Genomic DNA, 22,353 nt, shown 5'->3' on the forward strand with positions numbered 1-22,353 from the left:
ACACATTTCGGAAAACATATTCTGTAAGGGAACTTGTGACAAGCCTGTAAAGGTCGAAGCAGCAAACTCTGTAGGTCACATTTCGCTCAAAGAATTTACACCCAGATGCATTTATAAATGAAGTATGTTGTAAATCATTGTTTATTTACGCTGAATAACATTCAAAGTTTAGTTGCTACCTCATCAAAGCAGAAGGAAATTTATAATTTTTTTCCAATTGCTTAAAAACATATTTAAAATATAAAATATAATTTTAATAAATTATATTTATTAAATTATTTGTCCCAGAAAACTCCAGATGCACACAGTAGAGGTCCCCCAGGTTTACAGCATTCACAGAGTAATATCAGACTTTGTCCACAAGATGACATCAGAGTGACTATCTCGTCTTATGTGGCAGTGAGCGAGCCTCATTCCACGCACTCATTGTACCCCTCAAGGAAGGTAATAGACTGTATAGTTATCACCCGAGTAGGATTTACTCCATCCCACAAACTATACAACCTACTACCTCACCTTGCTAGGCTCAATTTCAGGCACAAACAAATCTCCTTAAAACCAAACTTTTGTCATTATGTACCAACTTCAGACAATATTGCCAGAGCCTCTGCGGTTTGTCTCTCCACATGTGTGGGAAGGGTTCTCAGTCCACGAGGTCCTTTATCTACGGAGCTTCCCAGGTGGACGGAGTCTTCAGCATCACAGCAGATTAACCTGTTTCCTTCGGAAAGACAGTAGATTGTATAGTTATCTCAAAAGGAGGATGTAAACCCCACAACTATTCAATCTACTACCTCAGCCTTAAGGACAGATAAGTTTTTGCAGGTAGCCGTGGAAACCTGAAGGTCAAACTGCGAGACAAGAGAGAGAATAAGTGAGTTCCTGATTGTCATTATTCATTTGGTTCAGACAACAGCTGAAAAATACATTTTAGTCTGCGCAGAGGGAAAGATGTGAAGGTTCAACCGTCTAAAATGTCTTTTCAATAATTTCCTGAGACAGGTTAAAATTTAAGTGCATGAAAAACGAGTTAAGTTTAACCTTTTAACTCCTAGTTTGGTCCACTCGGTTTCTACAACAGCAAAGTAACAAATAAGCAAAAAATAGAAAATGGCTGTACCTCGGCCATTTGGAGGCAGTTGCTTGGAACCTAGTACCCAAACTCTGCAGTGCAAAGTGTTAAGCTCATTGTCTTTACCGTCCCCGACGTGTAGATTCTTTATTTTTCCCCTAATAATAGTTAAAAGGAATGTTGAGACTCGTTTTGAACAATGCCTCTGTGTAAATTAATTCAGATAGCTTCTCAACTGTTTCCCTAACGTAAACATTCAGTTTTGGTTTTGCCTGAGATTTTTTTAATAGAGGAACTGAAGGGTTGACTTCTGAAAATTGCCCTTTTTGCTGCGTGTGAAAGCCACTTCAAGTCCATTGAAAAAGAGGTCTGTTTACTGTGCCCGCTAGAGTCTGGGACACAAGCTGCGCCGAGCTGTCCAAGTCCAGACAGAACCGTGACTGAGACCAGACACTGTTATGGTAGACAAGGACAGTCGGTCGACCCATGCAAAGCCGGGGACGCTTTGCATATATTTGCATGTGAAACGTGGTCGAGAAGCTGCTAGGTTGTTCATTAACATTCTGAATTCCTCTTTGGCCCAATTAATGTCGACAGTGATTGAAATGTTTTGGCAGCCTGTGCGTCTGTGGTGGCAGGGCATACTCACTGGGGCAGAATGAAAAGGCACTGGGGCATCAGACAGTGGGAGGCCTTAACTGAGATGTTGAATTGATTAGACGGTAAACGGCACCAAACTCTCCAAACTGACTGGCCGGTGCAGAAGGAGCAGAGTGGAAGCAGGAAGCGATACGACTTTTCGTACCAGAAATTAAAAAAATTTTGTTTGACTTACAATTGTGATGCGCGATTAACATAACTGTCAGCATTTTAATCAGCAACGGGGACAGAGGCCGTATGGATTAAAAATTGCTTCTTACTTAAATATTGCACATGCTCGTGTCATGCTAGGTGCATTTAGTCAGCGTGTGAACACATGCTTTAATTTTTCAAAAATGTTTATTTTTGCCAAACCCGGAAGTGATGGCTGGACATGTCTGTCCAGAGGCTTCCAATGATGGAAAATGGCAACTCTGTTGTTGATCCATGACTTTCCCCAAAGACTCAGAATAATCAGCACACCGACATGGCTCGCGTTCCAGTGTTAAACGTCCAGCTTATTAAAGATATCTGCGCTGTGAAAAGCTCAGCTGAGTGTGTGGCAAATGAAGGCATAAAAATACCCATCACAAACTGGCGCTGGTCCGCGATGATCGGCGGTATACCGGGGACGACTGTGACAGAAAACACTGGTGCGGCTCTCTCCAATATTTGGTGCCAAGAAACGGGCATTGTCTGGCTGCCAAGGCGAATCTCAATGAGACAAAAGTGGGTGATGCCGTGGTTGCAGCATGGCAGAAGCCCACCGCTGATGGGGGGGAGGAGAGTGTTGGCAGCCGAGCAATGAGACGATGCCATGTCAGAAATGGGCTATGATACCACACGCATGGCGGCGGAGATTGCTGCCAGATGCTCGATGTTGTGTGAGCGAGGTGTTCACACGTGGAGAGAGACGTCCATTGTTCCGTGAGCAGACTTTTTCCATATGTCGGACAAGTGGTGATGTTTTTGTATGAACCTGAAATTTCAGTCTCATCATTTGTAAGGAGTCCTGATCCTTATTAAAGCCCGTTCAGAGGAGTTTATATCCAACTGGTGGACTGCATCAGCATGCATTTAGAACGTACTCATTATACTTATTATTTTTCCAGCCAGTGGCGCATAACCTAACCAAGTTGCCTTCTGAATTTCTTACAAAAATGCTTGTTAACTGCAACTATAAATGTAATTAGATCCTTTACACTGAGGTTCATTGGTTCTCATTACATTGAAGTCACAGGGAATTTAAAAATATATGGCGCCAGTAATCACGCAGTCACCAGCCAATGCACTGTAAAAAGTTTCCCCTATAAACATCCTCTGGACATAATTTAAATAATGCATTCATTCATAATTTTCATTGGCAAAGTAATTAGTTTGCAAGTGCGACTCTCAAGTTTAAATGGTGTCGAGAACACGCTTGCCCCACGTCCCAGAGACGAAGACAAGAAATGCAGGCTGATAAACGTTTTTTCAGTTCTTCTGAGAATCAGTTGTGTCACTGGTTCCTGGAATAACAATGGCTTTCGGAGATCAGCTTCAGGAACACAGTGAAAAATAACACTGTTGTTGCGACGATTATCAGTCACAGTATCAATATGATGTGGAAGTCAGGTCCTTAAACTATCAAATCCCCTAGAGTTTGTAAGTTGTGATTTCAGTTTATCAGTTTTCAGCTTTTATGAGATACACACACTGTCAGTCAAAAGACTGCACACACTTTCCCATTGACTTGAATGACAAAGTGTGTCCATACTTTTAACCGGTAGTGTAAATAACAAGCACACTACATTCACTCTAGTGGCTCAGTTCTATTTTCCTTTTTATGTTTCAGGTAAGAACCTTTAAAGATACACTGATCCTGAGTGTGGCGTGTCTTTTAATGCTTCTAACACTTTAGTGTGTGCGGTCTTCTTGGCTCTTTTACACAATCCCTAGATTTCTGGGTGGGGTTTGCAAAAAAATAACAAACTATAAATGTTCAAAAGATAACTGTACAAAAATAGGAGACTAATTGTATGTGGCAGATATTTTTTTTCTTAGTTCTTACCCCTAGAACAATCGTGCAACACCTTGGATTAAATGAATGACACATTGTGGGGATCCAGATCCCAGACTGTGAACCACTGGAAAACACAATTCAATATCTGGCCCTAATTGGAGAGCAAATTCCCCCCTGCAGTGTGCGAGAGAGTCATTAGATGGACTGGCTTTGGTTTTTGAGTCTCATCCAAACTGCTTATTGAACAGAATGTACCCATACAGTATGTAAAGTAAACTTGGTTTGAGACTAAATCAGATTTACCATGCTACTTTTAGTGCAGCAAGCACAACTGCCGCCCTATTGACTTGAATAAAGGACTAAGAACTGACATTAAAAAATACCCCTACTCCAGAGATGGTGGCCATTAGGAATGCTCTTCACTTAGGCTGACAAAACAAAACATTTGGCTGAGTGATTTATCTGATGCGATAGCAGATCGACCATTAAAAGTTAAATTCCAGGTCTTTTGAAAATGGCACTCGACTGCATATTTTTGTTGTTTTGGGCGTTTATGATAAGAGGCTTGTGGCATTTGAATTTCTGCTAATATAAATGTTTATTATTATGACGTGATTTTATTGTGTACTGATCAAAGTACGGCGTTTCAGGAAGGCAGTACCTTCAAAGTACACTGTTGGTTTTAGGCATGGTTATTTCATCTGGTATGCTAGTTACGCTAAACACTTTCCCCTCAGGGAATTCTGAGCATTAATTAGAGAGTAAAATACGCTTTTACACCGCTGCTTAGGCGGATGCCGACAACTTTGTTTATTTCCTGGTGTTTTATTACAGTGAGGAGGCTGAACTGTTGTTTGTGGTTCACACTTTGTTTGGGCTTCGGAAGTTCTCACTCTATAGGCCCGTGTGCCATATTCGTTTTCTGCTGTACTTACCACTCAGTGAAGTATGACAGATGGATCTTTATATATACACACAGTGACATTCTCAAGAGACCTGGGTGAATAAAGTATTTGCAAGTACTTTTTAATGGTTTGTTTTACTCAAAGTTAGCCACGCGACATCAGCAGAGAGCGTTTGAAACTCTAGACGGTTGCAAGACCGGGTTTGAAAGCTAGTGTCGTACGTAGCTCGATCCTAGAGAGTCTAACGTCCTAAAAAAAAAAAAAAAAAAGGTCCAGAAAAGATCTCCCTCGAGGCTTTCGCTCAAATTTAGAATGGTGTGAAGTGGTGGTCTACGTAAAAAGTTGAATCGAGTGCCTATTTATAGCTGAAAAAACTGTTTTGCTAACAGGAAGAGCTAAATGTGTTTATGCACCGTGACCTGATAGAACCAACCAAAATGAGACTTTGATCCTGTAAACCGCAGAGTCACTCCAATCACTGGGAGGATAGGAACACAAAAAGCGGAGGATATGACTTTCCAAACAACATGTCATCAAGCAGCATAGCAAGTTCATCTGAGGAGAACTCGGGAGGGAGGGGGGTTCATTTTTCTCTCTCTGCCCATCCTCTCTGGGCCCTCCCACTTTTTTTCCTTCATTCACCCTTCCCATACAGTACTGTATGCAATAATCTGTTGTTTTTACACACTCAAACCCAAACCAAAGCCTGGCTTGACTGCATGCAAACATAACAACACGCATCTGCACACCAAGCAGGATTATGCAAAACTGTTTACACTGTTAGTCCGCATCAAGTGTAACCTGTTTAGTCAGGAAAAAGTTAACAATTTTGAACATTAACTTTTTTTTTATTAATTTTTTTGTTGTTGTTTTACGACATTTGTGGTTTTAAAAACCCACAAACCAAATAGTTTTGAATATAAACCGTGACCTTGTAATTTGACAATGCAAGCCCCTTCATGTATAGAACAGTGCTTACAACAGAGGGATCTGGTTCTCTCTGAGGTTTTTTTTTTTTCTTTTTGAACAGGTCTATTAAACAGCAGCATTCGAGAAACCTTCAGGAACGATCCGGTTCGACTCTAACACGTGACAACCACATATTTTTTAGGTGCATATTCCACCCATGTGAGGGACTTTTTGTGGTAGAATAAATGGCGAACGGAAGCCACAGTACAGCTGAGGGGGATATTTGATGTTGCCTCTGGTTGCAGATTTTGTGCACCTACGTAGCACTCCTGCAACACAGAAACCAAAGGGCTTAATAAAATCGTCTTTAATCGCGATAATTTCCCGTTTGAAATTTCGGAGGGGTTTATCACTCTTGATGCGGAGAGCTTTGTTTCCTCAGCCCTGTGCCTTTACGCTGTGACTTTCGGTAAATTGTGCCAAAATGTTGATTTTCACGGCAGAATTTCGGAGGCTGTAACACCACCGTTAGTGTTTGTTTTAACTAACAGGACTTTTAGCCAGACATTTAATGCAAAAAAAAAAAAAAAACCCCTGACTTATCACTACAGCAACTACAAAAAAAAAGAAAAAACAAAAAGGCTTTGGTCATTTATACACACGCATTATTCAAAAAAATGAAAAAATAAAAAAATAAAATCCCAGTGGGTTTGTTTGAGAGTGTGAGACGGTGGAGGTTTAGGCATTGTGTTCGGTTCAAGCAAAGGAGACACGTGTACAGTGTGGAAGGTGACAGTAAAAGAAGTGTAAAACTGCAGCAGACACGGATAGGGATAAGGGAGACTTGAGCACAAAGAGGAATATCAACGCCCAAACAGAAGCAGAATCAAAAATAAGAAATACCTGAGTTTTTTGTCAAGATCAGGCTAGTGTTCACCCGCAGACAATAAGGCCATGGTGGCGACGAAAGAAAAAAAAAAAAAAAAAAAAAAGGCGGGTTAGAAAAGAGAAAAGAATGCATTTCCACATCCCTCTCTTTCGCCTGCAAGACGAGGGAAAGGCTGAGTACTGTACCAGCAACCAACCCCACTCGAACAGGGGCTGGGGCTTGAGAGCAGCCTTTGGGCCATGCCCTTCTCTCTCCCTGCCCACTTTTACCCGTCTGCCAAGAGGGAGAGACGGCACGGAGAGAAAGAGTCAGGAAAAGAAAGTCACTGAATTTTTTTTTTTGCTTACATGCCCCCGCTAAATACAAGTAACCTGCGTGGAATATGCTCAGACTAAGACAGATCTTTGCTCTGAGGCAAATCAGAGTCGCACCAAGCAAACTTGACACTTTTAAGGGGAGCAGTCATGTGAACTGTGGATCATGTGTCATCAAATGCTCACTTGACTGTGGGAATAGTGGCTGGGATGGGAGAAAGGGAGAAGAGAGAGACATAGAGCTAAGAAATCAGAACTGAGTACTTACATGCTGACTTGTAACAAAGCCAATGTGATTGACAGATTTATCTCTAGTTGGACAAACAACTCGGCGCCAGATGATTCCTGAAGCGTTTCAGAGCAAAAGGCTTCTCTCAGAGCCGTGCATTAAAGCCTTTTGTCAGCAGTTGGCTTCACTCCCAGGTAGTACATGCCTCATAGTTCCCATTTTCGGTAGTCACCCCCGGACGTCTTTAGTTGTTCTGCACCTGCCTGCGGTTTTATTTGGATTTGTTACACAGCACAGGGCGAGAAGGATCAGCCCTAAGGTTATGATCTAATTTGACTGTAGCTGTGAATGGAAACCACAGTTTTCTGTCAACAGACCGAACGAGTGGTCTGGGATGTTTACCACAACACATCCTCAATTAACAAACTGTGTCATGGTGCACTGAAGCGAAAATAAGGGCAGGCAAGCAAGTCCAGAATCATTCTACACGTGGCTCGTCACCGGGAAATGAAAATCCCTCAAATAATCCAGTGTTGTAAGTCCATAACACAGCTCAGAGTTTTAGTGTTCAAGTGCCCCAGACTGCCAGAGACAATCATCAGCATCTTTTCTCAGGCAATATCCAAGACAGCTTCCTGTGTGACGTCACTCACTCTTCATTTTTTTTTCTTTTTCTTTTTTCAAGCGACTGTTTTCTTAAAATTTACTTTAAATCCACTCTCTCCCCATGCCTTCATCTCTCTGGAGCATTTCTGGTGATATTCTTGAAGAGTCTGTGTGTTAAATTCACAAAAAAAAGCACAAATCATTTTGTTGACATGTCAGACGGGCTAAAGAACAGGAGAGGAGAGACGAGGAGAGGAGAGGAGCTTCAAACTCCCTTTACAAATCAGATTGTGTGTCTTTCTCTTCCTGCTCGCGAACACTGAGCTTGTAAAACTTTCAGCTGCAAAGGATTTGGTCCAGCCTCCATTGGCACCGTTTCAAAAGAGCGCTGCCTGTTTCAGAAAAATGGACGGGACAAGTCTGTGAGGGGAGCGCTGGCTTTTTGCACTCTCTCCCACCACCGTTTCTTTTTCTCTCTTGGGGATTCGGGGCAGTGACCGCTCTCAGGACTTTAACTCTGCTCTCAGGATACCATCAGCCCCAGTGCCAGCTCAGTCCTGACGGCATCAGATCATCTGTTAGAAATCCATTGCAGTTCGGATCGCCCCAGATAGCCTGGTTTCTATCACTAACACCCAGAGAGAAGGAAATGCAAGCAACAGCACTACTTCCTGGATACTGAGTCTTCCATTTCAGATGTGTGTCAAGCTCTCACGAGGCTCAGCTCCGCTAGCATTACAGTTACATACAACACTCTGGCTGCTTTGCCTTTTTTTTTTTTTTTTTTTTCCTGCTCTGAGTAGCTCATCTAAACTTCCACGTTGCTTCCTTCTCAACACTCTATGGCAACTCCAACTGTGTTTTTTCTGCATATTTAATACAGACACTCCATGGTAGGAAGTGTGCAGAATACACTGATGTTAATCAGTCAGTGGTTACACTCAGTATCCGCATTTTAACCTTATTTTCTTCACCTTCAATATCAATTTCCTTGGTTTTCTCCTTTACTGGAAAGTATCTTTGTACAGCTGACATATTGAGGACAGTGTCCTCTGTGAGTTATGCACTGTGCTTCTGTGATTAAAAGTTAAATAACAGACTTTCCACTGAATATGAAGTCTAAATCCATTTAAACATTCTTCTATTCTGGACTCAAAGACAAAGATTATGGCTGCATGCAAGATGTATAGATTAACCGTTCACAGATCCCTGAAAACCTTATTATGTTCCAGAAAAAAACTTACCAGTGCAGAGCCATGCATGTTAAGTGTGTAAACGTGTGCATCTTCATCTCAGTCATCAACTACTATTTGAGAGTCTGCCTTTTGCTTGTTATCAACTACAGGCCATAAACTGTGCACGTCACTGCACATTTTGATAGGTCCTCCTCCGACTGTCCCTTAAGGGTCATCAGGTCCAAGTATTTTGAATAGCCACAATATGATCCTTTATTATCTATCTCAGATGATTGTTTTTTTTTTGTTTGGTTGCTAGAAATAGTAACCAGATGAGCCTTTGATTTCTCTATTTGTGTGATTATTTAGCACATTGCTGCTGCCTTCAAGGCAAACTTATGTTTCAAAGCACTGTCCTCACCAAAACAAGTAAGGAGATGACAAAAAGCACATGCTGGCTGGTTTATTGTGTCGATTGCACTGTGGAAGTTTAAATGTTTTGGTCAAAATGTTTTTAAAACTGCACTCAGGATGAATCCTAAAGGTTTCCCTGACGCGCTGACTCCTCATCTGTCGGTACTACCCTTTTAAAAATTTCACAAACCACTCTGTTTATGACAAAAATTTGTTTTAAAGCATTTTATTATTGTCAGCTTTGGCATTATGTAATAACGGCTTACGCAGCACATTACAGTAACCAGCTGCATGTGAACTACTTGGCACAACTCGTATTATATAATTTTATGCATCTTCTGTGAGCCGTGCCAACGCGAATGTTGTCATATTGTTCAATATTGCATTATATTATTATAGATACCGTTTGGCTGTTTTTTCTAGCGTGTGTTCAGCGAAGCTGTGGTTCAAATGTTTCGTGCTCCTTCACCGTTGCAGGTAACACCACGGCCCGTGGCTCTCAGATGGAGACAGTTAAACTAGATTTATGCTTCAGGTCTGTGCTCTAATTACAAACAGCGGAGACGCATGACTTGAGAAATATCCACTCATGGCAGAGACACAAGTGTGATTGGTCTCTAATGCGTTTCTTCATCCACGTCACTCAAGCACAGAAAATACACTCCTCCTCAGACCTCTCCGCTGTTTTCTAGCAGCAGTGATTTTAGCTGCTCCAACATTTATTAGCTCCAGCTCCAACAAGAGCCGCACTGTTGCGGCCCACTGAAGTAAACTAAATGTAACACAGTGGCACAGAAATCACACTACCAACTAACACTATAGAGGACTTGACACACTGCGAATGACTCTGCATTGATTTATCACACATGTACAAACCAAGCGTCAGTTTCAAGAAAGTAGTTGAGTTTGATCAGGATGCCATGTGATTATTTCACGACCTCATTGGTTTTTATTAGTAGTAGAACACATCACCTTTTAAGTAGCTTCCCTGTACCAGCGACCCCTCTGTGTGTTTGTAAGTGGTTCATATTAACTATCACTCGGTAAACTATGTGGTAGGAAACAGGATGTGTTTGTGGGTTTCAACCGATGCTCACTCCGAACGACTATTTTTGATCATGAATAGCATCTTTCCGTTCCCAATGACTTAAAGAGACTCCTGCCATTGTCTTCTTTTCTACCCTTCCAATCTCTCCTTTGGGGATGTATTAATTTTCCCAGGTTTTCCTGTTTCGTCTTCATTGTTTGTGCTTCCTCAGATATGAGTCCACTCTGAGTTGATGATTCACCCGGCTTTACGGTGCCACTGGGTTCATGTCCTCGACACCGCGCTGCTTTTTTCGCACCAAACCCGTGGGTCAACTAAAATATCATAATCGTGCCCCCCTCTTCGAACACAAGTCACTCCCAGTGGAAGCTCTACCTTTATGTATTTAACATAATTCTTCCCGGCTTAGTGTTTGCACAACTGCTCGGACTGGTCCCTATTTCACCATAACTTTGATTAATGTGTTTCCATTTCATTCGGGCTTGTTGTTACAGTTGCTGGTATAGTAAGAGCTGGTTTTACGGCCGCGCTGGTCTACTCTGCTTCTCGCTGCTTCGACAGTGCTTGCCATCATGGTCTCAGTAATGAAACACAACTGGCACGAAAACGGAGTGGGGAGACACACTGTGGTTTCTGTCTCTTTAAGATCATGATGGCTTCTCTGCTGCTCCCTTGAGGTCACTGGCCCTCCTTAGGCTGCATGCCAACCTCCATGTTATTGTCAAGCCTTTGCTGAAATGCCAGCGGGCCTTTAGTCTAGACCCTTTTCAGCAGTAAGCAGACCGGTCAGCGTGAGCAGCACGGCAATGTGGGGAAACAAAAGGGTCCAAAACTACAAGACTCTCTTTATTTCCTATCACGTGTGTTTTGTCCGCTACAGCTGTGATTACTCCTCCCATCTCATATGGGAGCTCTCATACTGCGCCAGGCAGAACCTGAATGAGGATGTAGGAAAACTATTTTTGTTCATAGCCCAAAACACTTTTATATGCATTTCTTTCTTTTTTTTTTTTTTTTTTTCCAAATATTATTTTAATTAAAGGTTCAACGCGTGAATATTTATGGTTTGTAAGAGTGAATTAAATAACTGTCTCCATGTGCCCCCTGGTGCCTTGAAGCTGCTTCGCGTACAGCTTTGTTTTTTTTGTCTCTTGGAGTTACAGCGGCCTCTAGGGGTTGAATGTGGAAATCACACCTTGTTTTTAATATTGACATCTTCTAACCTCTGTTGATAAGGTGAAGTAAGGGAGGAAGCCCAAGACGTTATTTTTCCCGCCATCATCCTGCTTCACATTAACATTGTTGTCAGTTACAGTGCAGATCAGCTCCAATCAGAGGCATTTTACCAGCTGTGATGGAAACCAGATGGCTACAAGTTATAAACCATCGTCTTTGGTTGATATTTTAATTGTAATATGGTTTCTCTGTGCTGTTCTTCACGTGTGACCTAAAACTATACATTTAATCTCATTTACTTTAGCATGTAATGTTACTTTTCTTTGGAAACCTCCATAGATTTCCTGTAAAAATCCTAGAAATGCTCACAGATGGTGAACAGCTGATTAGTGTAATCCCACTCGAATGGTCAGGGCATCCTAGTTGTGTGGTAGTCATTGAGGGGACCTGTTGCTTTGTTTGAAATCCTCTTAGAAGGTGGGTCATGTGACCCCTCTGTGGCCTTTGGGGTGTTTGTGCGTGGAGCCTTGTGGGCATTCACAACCTGGATGGAGGCCACTACACTGCTTTCTAGAAAAGCTGCCACTCACCTGCTGAGAAATGTGGTTAAATCAGAGACATTAAATACTAAAATACCGTTGAATCTAGGTGTAAGTTCAGGTGAACAAAATCCGGACACGACTTCTGCTACGCATCAAACATGCCTCTCCACAATCACACTGTGAAAGAGGCCTGGACACATGACAGGTACAGTAGGTCGACGTTCTCATTCAGCAATATTGCTAATGTATTAGTCATGTAATCACTTTTCACATGTGTCAGGTCTCCTTGTGCCTTCTCTTCATCCTTCTAACTGTTTTTTTTTTCTTTCTTCAATGATTATTACTCCTTCACCACACCCACTTTCCGCTCGTAGAGGCCAAGTGGTGCTAAACCAATAAGTAGCAAAGGAAAGCTTTATATGTTGCTGTCAGGCGGACCTACTTAGGCCCAATTCCCATTCTCTCTTACCCAATAACGTAAGGCTGGCAATGTTGCCATGCGATGGCAAGGGGACAAGGTTCTGGCAGCTTGATTAATTGTGTAAGTCTGCCTTTTAAACAAAGATGCAAAAGATTCACTGGTTAATTCTCTTTCCTCAAGGTCTTTTCTTACTATTTTATCATATTAAATTAAATCTACTTAAGCCTTTAACTGTTGGAGATTGGGATTTATATATATATTTAGGAAACCAACTGATTATAAAGCAAAAAAGCTGCAAAGCTATTTCAGGTCACATGTGTAAAAGTGATTTAAATCAGAAATGAACCTTTTGTCGAGATGATCCAGTTGTGTTAATAGCAGGTGTTTTTCTTTTTCTTTTTTTTTTTTACATTTTTTCCCCAGCACACAGGAGGATGAAGAGTCTTCTTCTGGTTCTGTCCCACAGCTACAGGTACGTGCAGGCAGAGCGAGTGTGCTGCTGGCAGGAAGGAGGTCAGGAAGGGTCAGCATCTTGTGACAGACATGCTGAAGCTGGCATTGGCATGAGCGCTGGCATAAGAAACCAAACTAGATCTCGCTCCCTGAATAGTGGACACATGACAAACAAATCTTCTCCCTCCTCCCAATCCTTTCTTGTGCTCTCCCGTTGACGTGTTTCTGCAGAGCAGATGGCTTTACACATAAATCCTATTAACAACTTTCTGCTGATGGAGACGCAGTGAGTACAGGGCTTTCTCACTCTTTCATTATCTCCCTTGAGAAGCCTGCTTTTTTATTTTCTAACCTCTGAAAAAAAAGGCAGCGGTAGAGCTGAATTTGGAGGCCACGCCATGTCTGCAGAGAAGGTAAAAAGGGTGGGGTTGTGGTTTTGTGTGTTTTTTTTTCTTTTTTTTTTATTGATTTTCAAGTGAGCTTATTTACGTGTTCATTCAGCTGCTCAGTGATGACATGTAATTATACTTGGAGAGTTGGATGCAAGGGATCACACAAATTATTTTTTATGAGAGTCATTTAACACTTTTGCTTTTCTTTTGACATTATTTATGGTTGGACTGAAGTTTAAAGTTGGGGTGCAGTGTTTTTCTGGAGCGGTTTCTGGTGTCACAACTTTGTTTGTTGTTGTTTAAATCAAAAAATACTTTTAAAAGAGAGCTTATGTGGAATTAATCTGATTTACATGTGAGATAACTGTGCTGTATACAAATTCCAGCATTGGAAGTACACTGTACCATTAGAGTAGCCACTGAGTCGCCTTCATATCTGGCATCGAGTTGCATCTTGAATAAAACTGTCCAAAGTTTTGGAGCTCATCTGCCGGGCAATACATCTGCACAAGCATGCATGCGGGATCGAAGGCAGTAATCCAGCAACCCAAACCACTTATAATGCTACTGTAGTGACGTCCAAACCAAAAGCTACTGCAACAGTATTTCCTTAGCAATCTACAGATGAGCAAATGAACCCCTAAAAGGTTTGACCATCGTCATCTGTTCTACAACAGATCAAATAGACCAAGGGTGGCAAAGTTTAATATTCATCACCATGCAGGAAAAAGTGTTGAATGTGCTGCCACTCCTCTGAGGTGTGGATTCTGTGAGGACACAAATAGGCGTCCATCGATGCAGGATCTACATGTAATAGGATTACCTTTACTGTCTCCGCTGGGTGCGATCGCACTGACCTCGTTCTCTGTGACTTGGGATGGTGACGTGCTGTTCGTGTTCACTTTGTTTAGTCCTTGGGTTCGGCACGCTTATGAAATGCTTGGTAAAAGTCCCTTTCTTGTTGTAATGTGAAACCATTTCACTGTTGTGAAAATTATGTCAGGTGAACATCATCACTTCGACACATAAATGTACTGATGGTCAGGGCGTTAGAGCCACCTTCTGACTTTGCGGTTTACCTCGTGTCTAGTCCCCCCAGGTGGAAGCTCATGGATGTCAACTTGACTTTAAAATACTTTCAAACTTACTTTGGCTCACCTTATATTATCCCAGGGCACTTCAGCAGGTGTCATTATATCTGTCAGAAACCGAGTTACTCTCTTCTCCAAGTCTGATACTTGATGAGGGTTTTTTTCATTTAAATGTTCTGCTGATGGTGTCTTGGTAATCAGGAGGAGGCCTGGGCACGTTACATAAAATGGTTACAAAACCTCTTCCTTCTGCTTTTAAATGTGTGTCTGTTACAAAACTGTATAGTCAAAATAGATCAGTCGATTCTAGAAAGCGTCTTTCTTGGTCCTTTAACAAATATAGAAGCTCATATCTCAACATGCAGCTCTGCTAGAACCTGTTTGCTATTCCAGTGCGCCTTATGCAATGTAAACAAATTCAGAATTACTGCTTTATAATAACACTAAAGAGGTTTAAAGTCTGTCTGAAGTAGTTATATTATTTTTCTTAATCTCTTTTTTATTCTTTTTGAACACCCTGCTTCCCTCCCGATCTGACTTTTAATGGTAAGTTGTTTTTATTAGTAATCTTGGCTAAAACCTCCAAGATACTTTATGTGTGTCACAGCCTTTAAGTTGCCCAGGTGTTTTCACTGGTCCTTTCCTCGAGTCCCACCTCTAATCGCTTGTGTATCTTGACAGTAAATCCATATAGAAGCCGAAGAAGAAGAAAGAGGAGGCCAACAGCACCGCAGAAGCCAAGCTGAATGGAACTGAGGCCAAACCCAAAAAAACCAAGACGAAGAAGAGCGAAGATGTAGCCGAGGAGGACAGTTCTGCCATCCAGAGTGAGCAACTTCAAAGAGACTGTGACATTTCCTACAGAGAAATGAGATGGCGAACGGAGATAGTTTGAATGTTTATCTTGACCTGACTATCCCGACCTTGATCTAACCACGGTGGTTACACTTGTGTTTCCTTATCGGCATTATAGACGGAAAGAAGGTAAAGAAAAAGAAACCAGACAAAGATAAAGAAGAACCAGAGAAGGAAAAGGAGAAAGAGACAAAGAAGAAAGCCAAAAGTGCTCCGAAGAAGAAGAAAGGTGAGCGGGCAAGAATTCAGATTTTACAGATGCGCGTGACTTTGATTAAATTGCGTCGGTTTAATGAATATGTCTGGCATAACCACAGGCTCGGACACAGAAGACGACGACGAAGATGAAGACGACACCCCCAAAAAGAAAACTAAGAAAAAAACAGCAAAGGACAGCACTCCATCTGAAAGTTCTGCCAAAGAGAAGAAAACTAAATCTAAAGGTATGAGCTGGAAAGGTATAGCGCCAGATTGTAGTTAAGAGGATTAGATGATTTTATTGTGTAATGGTGAGTTAGTGGAAACACTGACTTGGCAGCAGAGGCTAAAAACACAACAGTTAAGTGAGTAGTTTGCTCATAAGTAATTAACTTTGTAACTGTGGAGATCCCACACACTGTGAGCCTCTTTAGACTCCTCTGGGGGTTTTGGTACATCCAGAAATGCGCTTGGACGAGAGGTGACACATCTTCATGAAACTCCAGTTGGCTGTCCAGTTCCTGGTATTAGCGTGTTAACATTATAATTGTGAACACATTTGCAGACTAACTGAACTTAAGTTCAGGCTCACAGAACAGCTCACAAAGTCTGCAAACGCTTTAGCCCCTGAACTCCATTTATTAACCCAGAGCACTCGAACAAATACACGTTCGCTATAAAGGGACCATTTATTTCTTTTATAAGATTCAGACTGTCCCATTTGTCGAGACTTTGCTCAGAGCTGCAAAAAGTTTTACTTTTGTTTTTCAAGTGTTTTGAATAAAGGACGTTTCACCTGAAAGTGGCGTAATTGTCACGTCGTTATTACATAAAACCTCCCCGGAGTGTTCTTGCTCATTTCTATTATTTAGGTTGGATCAAGTCCAGTGCTCTTGCCTCGTATCTTAGTCAAGCTTCTATCTCAGATCAGCCGCTTCAGTAAAACCTGTGCCAACTTGTGTTTGTGTGCTCTTCCTGCAGAGTGAAGGAAAGTGAAGGACCTGTTTATAGTAAGCCTGGAAATAGACCAAAAGATGTTTGTTAAAGTAGCTACGGCCAATATTTCTGTATTTGGAACTGAATACATGAGGACATGTTTGTGAAAAGGATCACTTGCTACATATATATTTCATCTGAACCAGGCTCTATAGAGCATTATAGTGTTTCTCTCATCATCTCATTGTTTAGGTTTCTTTTACCTGCGGTGGATGAGCTTGAAAACAGATTGAATGTTGAATGTCCAGCCACAAACAGCCACAGTTTACTAACAGGAACTTAATTGATGAAAGTAAATGTATTGGTTGGCAGGGCCTGATGGGGAAACTGATGGAGGGAGGAGAGGGGTCAAAATGAAAGGAGGAGTAATGTGGTCAAATGTGGAAATGAAAGATGGTTTCGTCTCCCCAGAGCGCTGGGAGTGACACTCCTATATATATAGATATGTATAGATATATACAGATATGTAGAGTGAGTGTGACAGGGAAGTGAAAGTGGACAGAGATTCAACTCAAAAGTGAATGCTAACACTGCTCTGCATGTGTTGAGTGTGTTTGTTTTTTCACTTCTACTTTGTACTTGTAGTTAAACGCTGACAATGTTGGTTTTGTGTGGTCTTGGTCGCAGATTGTCTCTGCTGCCCCAAGTGACCAATACAGTTAATGCAGATTTTATTTATTTATTTATTTATAAAGGATTGTCCCTGTGGTGTATTGTTTTTAATCATTAGTTACACTATGTATTTAGATGGCAAAATGGTTTAGCGAAGAAATGCCACACTCTCTTGACTCGTGACTCTCTTTCAATCGCTGGAGTTCATTATTGGCAAAAATACAGAGGGAGCTTGAGCAGTCATTAATGAGCACATCTTGATATAAGGGCATGTTTGGACAGATTCATCATCGTGGAACAAGTCTCAAGCGCGAGCGTTGACAGCGTTGTGAGTGTAATCGAGGTTTTGAGAAGACGAGACTAATCTGGGAGAGGAATTTGGCATTCTTCACCTCCATGTTATTCAAGTTATGCACTCTGAGTTTTAGCGGTTTGGATTGTTTGCATACTTTAAAAAGGAGAGAAATATATCCAGTGCCATTTCATTTCTACTTCCCAGCGTGGTTCATCAACTTTTTGATAAGGCCTGCGGAAGGTGCGACACTTATAGAAACCTAACAATCTGACAACACAACGGGAAGGAGAGTAAAGAGCAGATTTCATATCACAGACTCACATCAGCTGTCAGACATCTGTCACACGCTCAGATGCTGCTGGTTAAGTGATTACAGTTTGGATCTGTCTGGCACTCCCTTCAAACTCTCTGTACATAAAAAGCATGAGTTTTCAATATTATTTTCCTTTTGAAATCCAGCTTCCATCCCTCACTGCGTGTTCACACCATTCTCCAGTGTAACACATTTTGAGACAGATAACACTGTTTTTTTTTCTTTTTCTTAATTCTGCTTGTTTTTAATTTCTCAGACGACAAAGATTCTGATGGAAAAGAAAAAAAGTCCAAGACGAAGGAAAAAGACAAGAAGAAAGAACCGGCCTCGATGTTCCAGATAAATGGAGACAAAGACTCCAAAAGCAAAAAGAAAGGTGAATACGTTTGTCATGTTTTCATTTGCTGTAAGCTCCTCTGCTGTGACTGAGACCTCGTATGTTTGACCGAACATTATGAAGTTGGATGTTAGAATAAAAAAATGTAATGTAATGAAATTCAATTCAAAATCCTTACATATTTATTGAGCAGCTGCCAAATCAGACAGTGATGACAGCGAAGAGGAGGCAAAGTCCACCAAATCAAAGAAGAAATCCACCGCTGGCTCAGCATCCATGTTCCAAACATCCGCTGATAAGGACAAAGACAAGAAGACAAAGAAAAAGGGTAAGCGTACCGCTCAATTCTTCCCCCGTTTGAGTCGCCGTCGAGTATTTAACAAATCTGTTTTGTGTTTCAGGAAAGGCAGAAGAGAGCGACGACTCAGAGTCAGAAAAGGAAGAAAAATCTAAAAAAAAGAAAGGAAAAGGGAAGAAGAAAAAGGTACCTTAAATTCTCACAATTCAACCTCAATATCAAACGCAAGTGAGGAACCATATCATTTAGTGAAACACAAAATGTTCCTCGTCTTTCTTCATCAGGAGAGAGCTCCCTCACCCGAGATTGAGTTTGACAACTTGGAGGCGTTTGTGCTGCAGCCGGCTCCGCAGGGTGTGACTGTCAAATGCAGAGTGACTCGGGATCAGAGAGGGATGGACAAGAGCCTCTACCCTCTGTATTACCTTCACTTAGACAATGAAAAGAAGGTCAGACGTTGTACAGCTTTTAATTTTAACAGTATCACGTATAAACGAGTAGAAAGACTTGAACCAAAACAAACAACGTGCAATAGCACTTCTTTCAGGACGTCCCTTTATCTCATTATTAAAATGAATATTATCATGGACATATTTAGGGGTAAGACATTAGATATTACTCTAACCAGATTGCCTTTCTCTGTCTTTGTAGACGTTCCTGTTGGCTGGAAGGAAAAGAAAGAAAAGCGCAACATCAAATTACCTCATCTCCATCGATGCCACAGACTTATCAAGAGGTGGAGAGAATTTTGTCGGAAAACTGAGGTACCCTGAACTGAATTCAAAAGCTCCAAAAGTGAATATGCAACATTGGTTAAAAAAATAAGAATGCATTTGCTTCTCTTTGTGTTATTTCACTAGATCAAATTTAATGGGGACTAAGTTCACCGTGTTTGACAACGCTCTGAATCCTGAAAGAGCTCTTCCGGACATGTCTAACGCACGGCAAGAGTTAGCTGGCATCATCTATGTAAGTCATTTTATAGAAATGTATGTGTAGCATAATTTGATTAAAAACAGAAGTGGAAAGCCCTGATTTTTTTTTTAAAATAAATTGTATTTCTGATTTCAGGAAACTAATGTCTTAGGGATGAAAGGACCCAGACGGATGACAGTCATCATCCCGGGAATGAACAAAGACAACGAGAGAGTACCACTTCGACCAAGAAATGTAAATGCAACATAAATAGAGATAGATTAACTAGACAGATTAACCCTGCAGAAAACTGACTTGAGGAACCTTTCTTAAAATGTTAAAGCATGTTAAAGAAAATTTTGTTGCAAAAGTTAAGATATTGCCGCTTCTATTTGGTTGTATTTTTGGAGATGTCCCAAAGTTTCCTTGCAGCTGTACGTTCATACAGAATAAGGTTCGGTTTACTCTGTTTATTCTTACGCTACAGGTTTCTCGATGGAAACCAAACAGTACACAATATCCTTCTCCATATGGAAATATTCCATGTCTTCCTTAACCACCTGAGACCTTGCGTCGTCATTAAGTTTCAGATTTTATTTCACCTTATTCTGCTTCATTTAAACCTGTTGTCCTCGTTAGTGGACACTTTCGTCTGCTAGTGGTAGCAAAGGGTCAGTACACTAGTTGGTAAAAACATGATAGCGAGCATTTCATCGGATTCATTCTACAGTGGACGAGGACCAAAACCTCATCAAATTCTATGGTTAAAAACATTTTTTTAATGCTTATTAAAGTTTGATACGACGTGCAAATTTAACCAATTTTATAATAGCAACAACCTACAACCTCGCTAATTACCAAGTTCTTGTTTGAGGACATTGGGATTGTTGTTTCTCAACCATGTTCAGGTATTAAGATGCAGTTTTATATTTAAAATTGGTGACTTTATTATAATATAAATAATGAAAGAATCCCAGTGTCCACATATGAGGACATTATTATTTTTTTTTTTCAAAAACTACTACTGTTGAAAGATGATGCTTAGTTGTTATACTTCTGATCCCCAATACCTTGGAGAAATTAAAAATGCATAGCAAAAAAAATCTCGGGTCTCAGGATGTTAACCAAAGCAGAACGTCAACAAATCTTCTCACAGTTTGACTCAAACTCAGTTTACTATGAAAGCCACACAAGGCAAACCGTCAGAGAATAATTTTATAAAGCCATTCAAAACCTTGTCGATGTTAACTGACTTCTGTTTTGTGTAGGACTGTGACGGACTTTTGATAAGATACCAGAACAGAAGGACGGAAAATCTGATCGAGCTCCACAACAAGACGCCTGTGTGGAACGAAGAAACCGCGTCTCACGTGCTGAACTTCAACGGCAGAGTCACCCAGGCTTCCATCAAGAACTTCCAGATAGTCCACAACAAGGACCGTGAGTAATGTTTATACGTCCATCTACGGAAGAAAGCACTCCTGATTGTTCACAGCTCCATGTGACCCGCAGTGCAGTTTGTACTCGCCAGACAAAAGAAGACATAAAATAGCAAAGATTGGTTAGATTAGTTTTATTGTGTGACAGTGAAGTCAACACATAGACCATTAACAACCAGTTTAAGGATTTTAGAAACTATTGTTTGCACAATGCTTAGCCACAGAACTAAAACTAAACCCTTTTTTTTTTTAAAGAATTTAACATTTTTCATAACAACAAATCACAATAAAAATACATAAATTAGAAGCTGACAGAAAAGTGACAGCTTATTGTTGTCAAAGAGTGTTTATGTACAAAATCAATATTCACAATTAAAATATTTCTCTACCACCCCATATACACAACTCTCTGTTTGTTGCAGTGGACTACATTGTGATGCAGTTCGGACGAATAGCTGATGACATTTTCACTCTGGATTTCAACTACCCGCTGTGTGCCGTGCAGGCCTTTGCCATTGCCCTCTCCAGCTTTGATGGTAAAATTGCTTGTGAATGATGCAGGGGTCCTCGCCTGTCTACCGTTGCTGAACCAAGGATCCGACAAGTCCGCACTGACATCACCCCAATGAACCACCTCGGACTCGCCTACGCTCGCCGTGTTAGGCTCTGATAACCAGCGATAGGCTCCTTGAACGTAACAATGCCCGCTTGGTGCCACACCGGCGCCTTTATGGGCGTGCGAGTAAAACAAAATCCCGTTATCACCTAATCTTGCATGGCACAGGCCCAGGAGAGTTCTGTGAAAAATCTTGATGTCTGCGTATGACAGAAAGTCACACATCCCGTCGAAGGACTGCAGTGACTGGAGAGTTCACACGTTATCAGTGAGTAATGTGTTTAAAGACTTTTAACATCACCATATGGTGACAAAGTCCCTTGTGTTTCGACGGAGAGAATATCAACAGGTCCCTATTGTCTTGTGTCAAATGTGACTGAGAAATGCAAATCAGGATGACAACAATAATTTTAATAGGAAGAGATACTTCCTGTGACATATCAACAATTTCTAACTCTGTTAGCATGAGAGTTAAGACTATTATTATTTGAAGCTTATGAAATCCCTGAAAAACAGCCGTCTTACACAGTGTACCGTCCATAAACAATTAAGGTATCAGGTATTGTTAAGTTAACATATATGTAGGACTGTAACATTTGTTAAGAGAAGTGTCTTTAGTTTAGTTTAGATTCAGTCTGAGTTTCCTCCTGTAGCTTTTTCTATTCACGTGTTTTTTGTTTCCAGCATTTTGTAAAATCTGTTAATTTTCCTGAACACTGCCTTTGTTGCATTTTTAGGCTCATTGTAATAATGCATGTGAATTAAATGTATTTGAAATCAACTTACGTCGTATAAGTTACTGTTTTTGTCAATCTTGTCTTTTGCTCCCCAGCTAAAATATACGATTTGTATAATTAACACTAGTGGATTTAGCAACTTGGAATGACAAACTCCTATATTGTGAGTAAGTCACACCTATCCCCTCTTGAAATCTTCAAACTGTAGGTTTCTGTAAGCTGCTGGAGTCGTCATAAAATTTGTTTTATGACCCTCTCATCTGCTGTGAGAGGATAGCTGGCAGATAATCAGACAGATTCCAGTTGCAAGTTTTAGAAACACCCACGCTTTTTTCTTCAGTAGCTGCCTGACATGTCGAGAGGAGCTTCGCTCAGGATGAAAAACCTGTTTGAGCCGAGGCCTTGAGAGTAAGTGAGAAGGTGTGTTTTCTGCCTGAACCTGCTCAGGCAGTTGTCCAAACTCGC

At 41.0% G+C, this 22,353-nt stretch overlaps 1 protein-coding gene and 1 long non-coding RNA gene across 3 annotated transcripts; one reads left to right on the top strand and one right to left on the bottom strand.

Moving 5' to 3' along the window:
* Positions 1-123: 123 nt before the first annotated feature.
* LOC125007284 lies at positions 124-6,975 on the bottom strand. The gene is made up of 3 exons (XR_007112668.1): positions 6,431-6,975; positions 795-851; positions 124-721 (listed from the first exon to the last, which is right to left on the bottom strand). It is a non-coding gene; the product is annotated as an uncharacterized LOC125007284 (long non-coding RNA).
* A 4,962-nt stretch (positions 6,976-11,937) lies between these two features.
* LOC125007282 (tubby-related protein 1-like) lies at positions 11,938-21,932 on the top strand. Of its 2 annotated transcripts, XM_047584002.1 has the most exons (14): positions 11,938-12,125; positions 12,765-12,813; positions 14,972-15,104; positions 15,251-15,361; positions 15,450-15,575; positions 17,803-17,922; positions 18,077-18,211; positions 18,285-18,367; positions 18,466-18,630; positions 18,833-18,945; positions 19,042-19,150; positions 19,253-19,351; positions 20,365-20,536; positions 20,958-21,932. In XM_047584002.1, exons 1-14 carry the CDS (start codon positions 12,079-12,081, stop codon positions 21,089-21,091), a joined length of 1,596 nt encoding a protein of 531 aa, XP_047439958.1. In that variant the 5' UTR covers positions 11,938-12,078; the 3' UTR covers positions 21,092-21,932. The 2 variants fall into 2 exon arrangements, with proteins under 2 accessions (XP_047439958.1, XP_047439959.1); XM_047584003.1 differs by lacking the exons at positions 11,938-12,125; positions 12,765-12,813 and adding an exon at positions 12,825-13,207.
* The last annotated feature ends 421 nt before the right edge of the window (positions 21,933-22,353 follow it).

The sequence above is a fragment of the Mugil cephalus genome, chromosome 4 (assembly GCF_022458985.1).
Source record: "Mugil cephalus isolate CIBA_MC_2020 chromosome 4, CIBA_Mcephalus_1.1, whole genome shotgun sequence".
In the NCBI taxonomy this organism is placed as follows: domain Eukaryota; kingdom Metazoa; phylum Chordata; class Actinopteri; order Mugiliformes; family Mugilidae; genus Mugil; species Mugil cephalus.